Source organism: Triticum dicoccoides, chromosome 7A (genome assembly GCF_002162155.2).
Source record: "Triticum dicoccoides isolate Atlit2015 ecotype Zavitan chromosome 7A, WEW_v2.0, whole genome shotgun sequence".
Lineage (NCBI taxonomy): Eukaryota > Viridiplantae > Streptophyta > Magnoliopsida > Poales > Poaceae > Triticum > Triticum dicoccoides.
The window spans coordinates 665,443,138-665,454,826 of NC_041392.1; the positions used below are offsets into that span (position 1 = coordinate 665,443,138).

The following is an 11,689-nucleotide window of genomic DNA, read 5'->3' on the forward strand; positions in this document are numbered from 1 at the left end:
ATGGAGCTGCAGTACTCCGGCAGGGCTTCGCCAAGCACTATGGAGGAGGAGGAGGTGTTGGAGAGGGAGAATGAGGCAACCAAAGGCATGTCCATAAAAGCCCTCCTTCCCCCACTATATATAGGAGGGCCAAGGGGGGGCGCCGGCCCTAGGAGATCCAATCTCCTAGGGGGGGCGGCGGCCAAGGGAGGTTTCCCTCCCCCCCAAGGCACCTAAGGGTGCCTTCCACTAGTGGGACTCCTCCCCTTTGGAAACCCTAGGCGCATGGGCCTATTGGGGCTGGTGCCCTTGGCCCATGTAGGCCAAAGCGCACCCCCTACAGCCCTTGTGGCCCCCGGGGCAGGTGGACCCACCCGGTGGACCCCCGGGACCCTTCCGGTGGTCCCGGTACAATACCGATAACCCCGAAACTTGTCCCGATGGACGAAATAGCACTTCCTATATATAATTCTTTACCTCCGGAACTCCTCGTGACGTCCGGGATCTCATCCGGGACTCCGAACAACATTCGGGTTACTGCATATACATATCCCTACAACCCTAGCGTCACCGAACCTTAAGTGTGTAGACCCTACGGGTTTGGGAGACATGTAGACATGACCGAGACGACTCTCCGGTCAATAACCAACAGCGGGATCTGGATACCCATGTTGGCTCCCATATACTCCACGATGATCTCATCGGATGAACCACGATGTCGAGGATTCAAGCAACCCCGTATGCAATTCCCTTTGTCAATCGGTATGTTACTTGCCCGAGATTCGATCGTCGGTATCCCAATACCTCGTTCAATCTCGTTACCGGCAAGTTACTTTACTCGTACCGTAATGCATGATCCCGTGACCAGACACTTGGTCACTTTGAGCTCATTATGATGATGCATTACCGAGTGGGCCCAGTAATACCTCTCTGTCATACGGAGTGACAAATCCCAGTCTCGATCCGTGTCAACCCAACAGACACTTTCGGAGATACCTGTAGTGCACCTTTATAGTCACCCAGTTACGTTGTGACGTTTGGTACACCCAAAGCACTCTTACGATATCCGGGAGTTACACGATCTCATGGTCTAAGGAAAAGATACTTGACATTGGAAAACTCTAGCAAACGAACTACACGATCTTTATGCTATGTTTAGGATTGGGTCTTGTCCATCACATCATTCTCCTAATGATGTGATCTCGTTATCAATGACATCCAATGTCCATAGTCAGGAAACCATGACTATCTGTTGATCAACGAGCTAGTCAACTAGAGGCTCACTAGGGACATGTTGGTGTCTGTTATTCACACATGTATTACGATTTCCGGATAATACAATTATAGCATGAATAAAGACAATTATCATGAACAAAAAAATATAATAATAATGCTTTTATTATTGCCTCTAGGGCATATTTCCAACAGAGAAGGGGTTCAAACTTACATTCCGAGCTGATGTGGCCGGAGCGCCCACAGTCGCGACAGCGGACAGGGTCGCGGCAGTCGTGGACGAGGTGTTCGGAAGAGTAGCACTTGTGGCACAATTGCTGGATGGGGGAAGGAAGGAAAGAATGCGGCGACGGGAGGACTGGGGAGGACATGGAGTGAGCAGGGCATCCTTATAAGACCTGGGAGGTATGGGGGCGCCATTTGGAACAGTGGCAGGTGGGGAAGCCGGGCATGGAGGAGCGGCGCAGGGGGGTGCATCCCTGGGCGGCTGGATTCGCGCGGCTGGAGCAGGCGGAGTGGCTGGATTTGCGGCCTTCATCAGCGAAAGGCGGGGGGAGGAAGGAGGAGAGAGAGGCGAGGCGGAGGTAGGAGTAGACAGAACGGGAGGGAGAGGGATGGGCGCGCCGCGTATGTCAAGTCGCGGAGTCAGAGGGGCCGGGCCCCCCGTGCGACGGGACGGGGGAGCATGCACGCGCGCGTGGGAGCCGGCGGAGACCTGGGCACGCGCGTGGTGGGGGGATCCGGGGGTGTCAGCCGTCTGCGCGCGGGAGGGATCTGCGGCGGGAACCGGGACGTGCATGGAATCGCGGGGAGAGAGTGGGCCCGTCCGGGATGGGAGGGGCGGGAGGGGCGTGCATGGTGCATGCACAGGGGTGCATGCATTACGCGCACACGCTCCTGCAGCGACGGTGGCAGCGACGGCGTCCTCCCTGCAGCGGTGGAGGGCGAGCGAGGTTTGGCCCAAGCGCAGGGAGGCGGACACGACAATGAAGCTAGCGACGTCCGGCGAGGCGGCAAAAGCACAGAAAACGTCGGCGGCAACGCGCACGACCGAGAACGCATCGGGAGAGTCCATAAGAAGGTAGTTCAGGGCATTTTTAACGAAGAACACATTGATCTGCGCATCATGAACTACAGGTGTGATCCAAAAACGGCAGGCAGAAACCGGAGACGAATAGACAAGGGGACGGGCCATCATGGAGTGAAAATTGAGCAGGACTGAATCGAGGAACGCCGCACCTGGTTTTCGGAAGACGACGCGGCCGGGCTTGCCCAGCCAGAGACCTCGCAGCAGAGCATCGCAGCTGTCATTGCAAGGGACTGTCGTGGTGGAGAGGCGGCGGGAGCTGGAGGAGCCAGGGTCGACCAAAGTCGCCGCCCCACAGGCGACATGGCCAAGGCCCGGCAGGCGAGGCACCCGCCAAGGGAGGGACAGCGGCGAAGACGCGCTGTCCGTCAGAAGCGAGGAGAGGCTGCCTAGGCACACTGGGGGGAGGGCGCGCTGAGGGATCACCGGACGGCGACACACCGCAGAGGCCGGGGCCCCCCATTGGCTTCTCCAGATGAACGAGCGGCGTGGCCGCCGCGGCCAAAGAGGCCTGCGGCGGGAGAGCGGCGTGGCCGTTGCGGCCGGAGCGGCCTGCGGCGGGAGAGCAGCGTGGCCGCTGCGGCCGTAGCAGCCTGCGGCGGGAGAGCAGCGTGGCCGCCACGGACCGGAGTGGCCCGCGGCGAGAGAGTGGCTTGGCCGCCGCGGCCGGAAGGGCAGGCGGCGCTAGGGGGAGCGTTTTTTTCAAAAAACTTATCAGCTGGCCGTTAGTGGCTTTTGGAACATGACTCCCACTTGAAGCCAATGACGACTCACGTCTGTTTCTTCTGTTTATGGCTCTCTGCTCCCTCTCCAAACTCGCGCTTGCAGTCCTGTAGCAGGAGAAAGTAAATCCAAAATGCTTATATTGCAAGAGCAAACTAAGGCCTCCTATAAGGTTCGATCATAAAGACATACTCCCTCTGTTCCGAAATAGTTGTCGCTGGAGGTTTCTAGTTCAACTTTCGCGTAGTACAGAAATATCCCCACTTTCCAATTTTGCCCTCGCCGGCCTTCGCACTCGCTCGCTCACTCGCTTGCCCAACCGCACTCACTCGCTCGTGCTCTCTCGCACGCTTATCGCCGCTCGTCGGCCTTCCCCTTCTCACCTGCCTCCCCTCTCCCCGCCGCTCGCCGGCCTCACGCTCCCCTCTCCCCATCGCTGGCCTCACCCTCCCCTCTCCCCATCGCTGACCTCACCCTCCCTCTCCCTCTCCCTCTTCCTTTCCACCACCCCGCCTCCACTCACACCCCGGAGGTAAAAAAATCAATCTTTTGAGCCGGCGACGAGCTTCTACTCTGGAATATGCAATAGAGGCGTGGATGTGGAGCGCCAGCGCTGGATCTGGGCGAGGGAGGCATGGATGTGGAGCGGCACCCGAGCGGTGGATCGGGAGCAGCGCCGGAGCAGTGGAGCGGCGGATCTGGAGCAGAGTCTTCGTCCTCACGGTGCACACGTCGTCGTCTTCGTCAGACGTCCCCACCTCGCTGACGCATTCGATCCGCGCATGCTGTGTTCTCTCGGTATTGCCTGCTGCATCCTCCTCAGTTAGTAGATTGCTGACCTTCCGCTGGTTACTTGCTCAATACAATGTGCTCATCTCTTTGCTGTTTGGTAGTAAAACAATCATCAGTAGTACTTGCTCAGAATGAATCGTTGCTGTTGGGTGGTAAATCTACCCGTACGTTGGGTAATAGCCTTATCGGTAGCTGCAACTGTAACACTGGTTGCTCTCTGCTGCTTCATCGTTTACTGTTGTCAGCTTAGAAAAAGGCACACAAAAGGTGGGTAAATTAGCCAGTTAATTACTAAAATGCTCAACATAAATATAAAGAGTCGTAATTACAGAGATCGATATTGATAGTGCCAGTTCACAATTTTCAGGTAAAGTGAAGTTACAGGAAAAAAGTACTCACCAGTTTCAAGGAGATGAACTTGTTTGGGAAGTGGAAGCAGAGTTGTCTGAATTTTCAGTATGTGAGTTTCATCAGATATTAGAGGCTACAAGTAACTTTTCTGAGGAAAACAAAATTGGCGAAGGTGGATTTGGTCCGGTTTATAAGGTAAATATAGAACACCATGCATTATATACTCCACATTTTCTAGGCAAGGCAACACAAAATGATTAACTGAAATTGACAAGATTAACTGAAATTAAGTTTCAGTATACCTGCGCTGGTAGTTTTAGTTTCAGTTAAACTTGGTAATACAGCTCCCAAGCAGGGCCGTGTTAGGGGAGCTGATCGATTTGTAGTGTGTAGACTGTAGAGAGTCTTACTTAATGTTTGTTCAAGTACTAAAAGAACACGAGGCCTTGCATTGCGATCGATGGCTAGAGTTCTTCTATGCATGGCTGATTCTGCAACTACAAGAAATTTGTTTTAATAAGTTTGTTATTTGCCTTGCAAAAATCATGCCAGGGCTGACCTACAAGTTTTGCTGAAATTACTTATTTTCTTTCTGGCTAAATTAAGGAGAACATATGGGCGACAGAACTGTAAATTACTCATAAATGGGCAAAGAGGAGGAAGAGTCATCTTTATTATCTTCTCTCATTCTCTAGTCTTTTCCATGCCCTCTCGTTCAACTTGCTCCAACAGAGACTTGATGTCCTCTAGCTTTGCATAATTAATGAGATGCCCAACTACTTTGAGGACCCACTTTATTTTCTTTTGTGGCTTACAGCAACTCCGACAATGATATATCATCAATAGAAAAATCTTGAACGAGTTATTGAACTTGATTTTTTTGGTTTTGGTTTTGGAGTAGTTCAGACAACAAATTAAGGAAGAAAAGTTCCTTTTATAATTTTGAAATTTTCAGAGATTGTGTACCAGCCAATAGTGATAAAGTACAAAAGTTTCATCTAGAGTTTTTAGACATAATAACAAGTAAAATTGCAATTCTGCTGCTCATCATGATCGAATGGTGCATTACTGTTATCTTGGATATTTTTTGCTTATATCCTGCTTTATGTGTTGGTGGCACAGGATGGTCGACGGGTGCATGTCATAGAAAGAGACCTGACAGAGCCTGATAGAATTGTGGGTGAATTGTTACAACCTGGAGGTTACTTGAAATTGATAGAATTGGGTATGCAGGGTAAGCTTTGCTCTCTCCTGCTCAAAATGGGTTTCCTAACGGAACCATAGGCAATGTATACTGACTACTCAGTATGGGTTTCATTCTACCCAGACTGCGTTGATGAAATTGATGCACAACGTGTCCTTGGTTATGCATTATTCATGTCTTTGAGTAGATTTTTTGGACATAATAACAAGTAAAAATGCAATTCTGCTGCTCATCATGATCGAATGGTGCATTCATGCTATCTTGGATATTCCTTGCTCTCTAAACTCTCTTATCTTCTCCTATCTAAATGGAGTAAACTGGAGTATGGATTAGCTTAAAATGAAGTGCAGTACTGTTTTGGTTTCACTGAAAAAAATCTGAACAAAAGAGAAACATCACCTGCTGAAGCTTCTGTAATTTTGTAAATTCTGAATCACATTTTTAGTTTTGCAAATTCTGTAATTTTGCACATGAAGCTTCTGTAATTTTGCCCATGAAGCTTCAGATTTTAGCACATGAAGCTTCTGCTACTGTTAATCTTGTCATGAATCTTCTGTTGATTTGGTACATTAGCTTAAAATGAATCTTTTCCTTTAAGTGAAACTAAATAAAAAAAATTCTGTTAATTTAACAGTTGCAGTAGTATAGCACTTGCAGTAGTGTAGGACAGTAGTAGTTTAGTGTAGGACATCAGTAGTTTAGTGTAAGTTTTAGTTCATTAACTGAATTTTTTCAGTTACTTAACTGAAACTTTTTCAGTTACAGTAGGACTTCTCTTCTCTCTTCTTCTCTCTTATCTTTCTCTTCTTGCATCTGTAGTTTAGTGTACTTCCCTTGTGCCCTCCATACTCCTCTCCTCTCCCACTCCTTTCCTCTCCTGCTACTTTGCTTGTTCTCTTCTTCTCTAAATTATCTTCTCATCTCTAAATTCACTCATCTTCTCTCCTACTACTCTCTTCTCTTCTCTTTCATTTAAATGGAGTACTCCACACAAGCAAATGAAACTTTTGAAACAAAAGTGATTTCTCTTCTCTTCTTGCTCTCTTCTCTTCTCTTGTCTTCTGAAACTTAAAAGCAGCAGCATCAACAGGTCCTTTTACTCTAGAATTAAATGAAACCTTTCCTTTAATTAATTAATTAAACCGAAACCTTTCCTTTAATTCATTAAACTGAAAACTAAAGGATTACACATATAAGTCTCACAAAATGGAGAAAAAATATATGGAGTAAAAATGATCACAAAATGGAGTTACACATACAAGTCTCACAAAATGGAGTTACACATACAAGTCTCACAAAATGGAGTATTACACATATGGAGTAATTTCACATGGGATGCACTCCGCACAAGACTAATCTCAAGGAACTACACATACTCCACATCCGAACAAGCCTCGTGTCAAGCATCCGTACAAGCCTCATGTCAAGCATCTCCCATCTCAAGCATCTGAACAAGCCTCATGTCAAACATCTGAACAAGCCTCATCTCAAGCCTCTGAACAAGCCTCATCTCAAGCATCTGAACAAGCCTCATGTAAAGCATCTGGACAAGCCTCATGTCAAGCATCTGAACAAGCCTCATCTCAAGCATCTGAACAAGCCTCATGTCAAGCATCTCCCATCTCAAGCATCTGAACAAGCCTCATGTCAATCATCTGAACAAGCCTCATCTCAAGCATCTGAACAAGCCTCATCTCAAGCAGCACCAGCCTCATCACTGAACCCTCCCCATTACCTCTAAGTTGTATAGAGCATTTGTGTAAACCTCTTTAGGGCATGTTAGTCTTGGAGGTAGCTGCCCAAGACCCTCAAGCCTTTTCTTGTTAACATGTGGTATTTTATACCCATTCCCCCCTGCATGGTTCATGATCTCAATCATGCACATTTGTAGAGTTAGGAAAATTCTGTTGAGCTTGTAAACCTTATAGCCTTCAAATTCCTCCAAAACACCTGCAATAAGGTCTTATAGTGTTTTAGGACTCAGACAATCTGTCAGCGATTGCAGCGAGTTGAAAAACCCAAGGTCAAGCACATTCAAATCAGGACTGTTGGCAGGCTGTTGTACTAATCTAATGTCAAGTCCAGTTTTTGCGACAGCTGCTAGAAATTCCTGGTCATCTCGCAAGATATGGGGCTTAGCATTATCCTGCTGAATGTAGATGGTCTGACCAGCATCACTTTCCGGCCAAACTGCTTGTATCGCTGGCAAGACCTTCTCTATCAGGAACTCCCTCATCACTTTTCTGTCGACCTTTATTGACTTTGTCTCTATTGTACCTTTGGGTCTGTTGTCGCTTCTCCTCTGAGCAGGAACTTCTTTCACGAATGGCCAGATACTGATTTTCCTAGAGAATGTCACGTTTCCTTCCCTGTCCCACCTTGGCCTAGCAACGGCCGTTAAGAACATCACCTTGCCAATACAGTTGCCGTGTATAGGCCTCGTAGGCTCTTCCTCCCCATCCAGCAGATAATATGTTCTATTCTTCTTTGTCATGTTAAACCACTTCTCGTCAATATGGACAACATTATGCATAGTCTTGAACTTAGGCCTCGCAGTTGCTGTTGTTGCCTCATCAAGCATCGACAAACAAAATTTCATCCTAACCATCTTATTCTTTTCCTTTAAAGCCGGCTTCACACAGTTTGTATGCCTCCTAATCAAATTCAGCATGAATTTTCTATGAAGTGTGGTAGGGCTACATCCCAATTGCCAGGCTAGTGACCTAAGAGTAGACCTCCTGTTTAATGGGATTGTTAGGATTTTTTCTAGGTTAATGTCCTTAGTCTTTCTTCCACTATTTCCTTTTCTCTGATCGGCAATATCTACTTCTTGACCTTGTTGAATTTGCAACATTGCTTTCCTCCAAATTCTTTGTATATTCCAAACACCCACTCCAAATTTTTTTGCAATGTATTGCGTATCAGTTTTCTTAAAAGTGCCTCCTCTACTCATACACAGTGTATGCAATGCTACATAAGCAGCAATTTTTTGCTGGTCATTGAGGGTTTTATTTTTTCTACCAACTTGCCCAGCACCTGCACCAAGACATACAACAAAGAAATGATTAAATGAAATGATCAAGTGATGAAGTGATGGAAGGATCAAGTGATGAAATGATCAAGTGTAACTGTACCTGGATTTTGAACAATTTCATCTCCTTCCATTCCCTGTCCGGCATCTCCTTCCATATCATCTCCTACATGTCCTTCCATTTCATTTTCTGCATCTTCATCCATTTCATCCACATCTTCTGCAGGTGGAGTGAAGTTGAGGTCTGGGAGATCCATTTTCTCCTGAAGATATGAATATGTAAGATGAAGTAGAAGTAGAAGTAGAAGTACAAGAAGAAGAAGAAGAAGAAGAAGTACATATAAATTCAGTCTGTGTACTGTCAATTGCTGTATGTTTACTATCAAAGCAAGAATTAGACAATTGCTGTCTGTTTACTGTCAAAGCAAGAATGACAATATTGTTATGGTCAATTGTTGTTCGTTTACTGTCAAAGCAAGAATTAGTTTCCTAGGTTAATGAAACATTACCAGCCATAATTAGTTTTCTGTATCTTAATTATCTCTGAACATTTTCGCCTGAAAACTGAATGTACAATGTTTCTGTAGAAAATTTGGTCGAAAAGGGATGGCATGCCGACGTGTACAATGGACAGCTTGCTGATGAACAGTTTGTGGCAGTGAAGAGGTTAACAAAAATACTTAACCTCAGGGATGCTGCAGGACAGACAACCTCAGGGACGCTAGCTGCTTAACTAAACATGAAACTGAACCCGGGGTTTCTCTTTCGATGGTTGCTGCATGTGTGAGTGCAGGAGTACTTCCTTCACTACATTTAAGTTAATTAAAACTAAAATGAAAATTTTAAGTACTCCAAGATCAGTATATCAAACAGTTCAGTACTCAAAGATCAGTACATTATTTTGTTTGACAGGAGTACATTATCTACATTATCTACAGATCAGTACATTATTTAACTGTGATTTAGTGTTATGATGATTTGATATGGCGAACATAGAATCCTGCCTGCGTATTTTGAAGCAAGACTCCTGTGATGATTTATACTGAACTGTTTTATCTTGAAATTCAAGCTTACTGTATCCTGATTTAACTGGAGTACAATGTTGTAGCTTCACTTGTCTTCCAGTCAAATACTCATGTACTCCAACTTTAACTGGAGTAGGCCCCAACTTAATCACAATCAATTGTTGCATGTGGTGCTATATTAGTTCTACCAAGTTGAGGGTTTCGTTAAGTTGCATGTACCCTGAATTGAAGTAAATTAAGTTGCCTGTACCAAGTTGAGTATTTAACTTTTTTTTGAAAAGGAGAATAACCCCCAGCCTCTGCATCAGAATGTTGCGCGGGAGGCCGAGGCGGGCAGGCGCTGCTGGTGGCGGGACGAGCAACTGGAGCAGGAGGTCATCGCCAAGCTCGGCTGGGGCCGCCTTGGCGACGCCTATGCCAGGACCTTCTACCTCGGTGAGCCCCTCACTCTGCAACTCTGATTTAAAATGGGTTCTGTGATCCAGTACTGTAGTTCGATGAGTAGTTCTTGATCCAGTACTATAGTTCGATGAGTGCAGTCCATTTAAGGCTCTCTTTTGGTTTGCTTGTCTGAAATGAAATGAAGTAAACTAAAGTGCAGTCCATTTTCACCTTTCCTTGCTTCCTTGTTTTGATTTGATTGTAAATAAATAAGATCTCATTTCATTTGGTTTGCTTGTGTCAGGGAAAAGAAGCAATTATCCATCCTGTGAGTGAGATCATCAACACACACACTATGTCAACAGAGTAAGTAATCCCATATTTCCATTGGATTGAGATACCTCTTTTTTCCCCATTATTAGAAGCATGTGGACATTGCTGTCACAAAATCACATGGCAAAATGTTGCCACCTTGCCCTAGATGGCTCTATAAGTATACTCCCTAGGTGTAATCATGACAACACTAATCTGTCATTCACACTTTTCACAATTTTCATTCTTATTTACTGTCAGGACTGTTGGCTTTTCTTACTGTTGGTATCATTCATCAGGTTACACCCTTTTATAGAAAGTTCTTTAAATATCCAAGTATTGATCTCAAATGGACTATTGAATTTGTTTTCATTGACTCGTTGAAACTGTAGGCATGTTTGCAATTGGACAAATGGTGTATAACAATGATCATCATCTCTAAATTTGACAATTGGACAACATCAGCAGGAGGACATCAACAACATCATTTTCTCATGCATTACAGGTTTCCCAATTGATCATTACACTCCAGTAATTTCTTCTGATGCCAATTGTGAGGGTGATGATCTTGTCTGATTGCCATAGTTATTGATCTTAACAAATTCTTCCTGATTGAATGTCTCCTGATCAATTTTACAGACTATTATACCTAAAAGCATCAACAAATTCTCCCAATTCTGCATTTGGCGAAAACTGATAAGAATTGGGAGCAGCGAGGAGTACCTGGCGAGGACCAGGCAGGGGAGCAGCGAGGACCGGGCGGGGGAGCAGCAAGGATCAGGCTGGTCAGTGCGGTTGAGAGGACCAGGTTGGTGCAGCGAGGACTAGATTGGGAGGAGCGGTGGGGCGGCTAGGCTGGGGCAGCGGCGATTAAATTGGGAGCGGTGGCCACCAGACTGGGCGGAGGAGGAGGAGGAGGAGGAGCAGGCGGAGGAGGAGGAGGTAGAGGGCGGAGGAGGAGGTGGCCGGACTAGCAGCTGGAGGAGGTGGAGGGCGCAGGTGGCCTGGCGGAGGAAGACTACGAGGAGGAGCCTGGCGGAGGAAGACTACGAGGAGGAGCCTGGCGGAGGAAGACGATGACTCGTTTTCAAATCAGGGGTATTTTTGTACATTTGCTCGTTTCCACCTGGTCTGAAAAATCCCCCAACGACAACTATTTCGGAACAGAGGGAGTAAATCCATAATAATGCCCCAACATTAACTGGAAACAAAAACAAAAAGTCGACGTAACAGGCAGGCCCCCTGCCAATTTTCATTAAGATAGGAGAACCACAAAATAATTCAATACTACAAAATATTCCCTCCGTTTCTAAATACTTGTCTTTCTAGAGATTTCAACAAGTGACTACATACGGCGCAAAATGAGTGAATCTACACTTTAAAATATGTCTACATACATCCATATATTGAGTCCATTTGAAATGCCTAGAAAGACAAGTATTTAGGAACGGAGGAAGTATTCACAAAAGGAAGAACACAGAAAAACGGGCTACATCTACATGGCAGCGGATATGGCCAACTTTCTCTGGTCAAGATCCCCTTTAACCACGAAGGCGACATCAAGAATTCTG

General features: G+C 46.2%; 2 protein-coding genes across 4 annotated transcripts; one reads left to right on the forward strand and one right to left on the reverse strand.

Annotated features, from left to right (window-relative positions):
* Positions 1-3,299: 3,299 nt before the first annotated feature.
* LOC119330286 lies at positions 3,300-11,377 on the forward strand. Of its 3 annotated transcripts, XM_037603391.1 has the most exons (9): positions 3,300-3,820; positions 4,182-4,360; positions 5,288-5,399; positions 8,988-9,066; positions 9,734-9,860; positions 10,111-10,172; positions 10,380-10,417; positions 10,511-10,623; positions 10,758-11,377. In XM_037603391.1, the coding sequence occupies exons 1-8, from the start codon at positions 3,661-3,663 to the stop codon at positions 10,558-10,560; spliced, it is 807 nt and encodes a 268-aa protein (XP_037459288.1). In that variant the 5' UTR covers positions 3,300-3,660; the 3' UTR covers positions 10,561-10,623; positions 10,758-11,377. The 3 variants fall into 3 exon arrangements, with proteins under 3 accessions (XP_037459288.1, XP_037459289.1, XP_037459290.1); XM_037603392.1 differs by lacking the exon at positions 10,380-10,417 and having other exon boundaries at positions 10,502-10,623; XM_037603393.1 differs by lacking the exon at positions 10,380-10,417 and having other exon boundaries at positions 3,301-3,820.
* LOC119330285 lies at positions 6,603-8,625 on the reverse strand. The gene is made up of 2 exons (XM_037603390.1): positions 8,504-8,625; positions 6,603-8,405 (listed from the first exon to the last, which is right to left on the reverse strand). Exons 1-2 carry the CDS (start codon positions 8,604-8,606, stop codon positions 7,333-7,335), a joined length of 1,176 nt encoding a protein of 391 aa, XP_037459287.1. The 5' UTR covers positions 8,607-8,625; the 3' UTR covers positions 6,603-7,332.
* Positions 11,378-11,689: the final 312 nt, after the last annotated feature.

Bases quoted from the DNA above. Each gene is read 5' to 3' on its own strand.
- LOC119330286 (XM_037603391.1), top strand. From the start codon at position 3,661: ATGTGGAGCGGCACCCGAGCGGTGGATCGGGAGCAGCGCCGGAGCAGT. The intron at 5,400-8,987 runs GTAAGCTTTGCT...ATGTTTCTGTAG, and splicing joins GATAGAATTGGGTATGCAGG to AAAATTTGGTCGAAAAGGGA. The intron at 10,173-10,379 runs GTAAGTAATCCC...ATTTACTGTCAG, and splicing joins ACACACACTATGTCAACAGA to GACTGTTGGCTTTTCTTACT.
- LOC119330285 (XM_037603390.1), bottom strand. From the start codon at position 8,606: ATGGATGAAGATGCAGAAAATGAAATGGAAGGACATGTAGGAGATGAT. The intron at 8,406-8,503 runs GTACAGTTACAC...GTCTTGGTGCAG, and splicing joins TGAAATTGTTCAAAATCCAG to GTGCTGGGCAAGTTGGTAGA.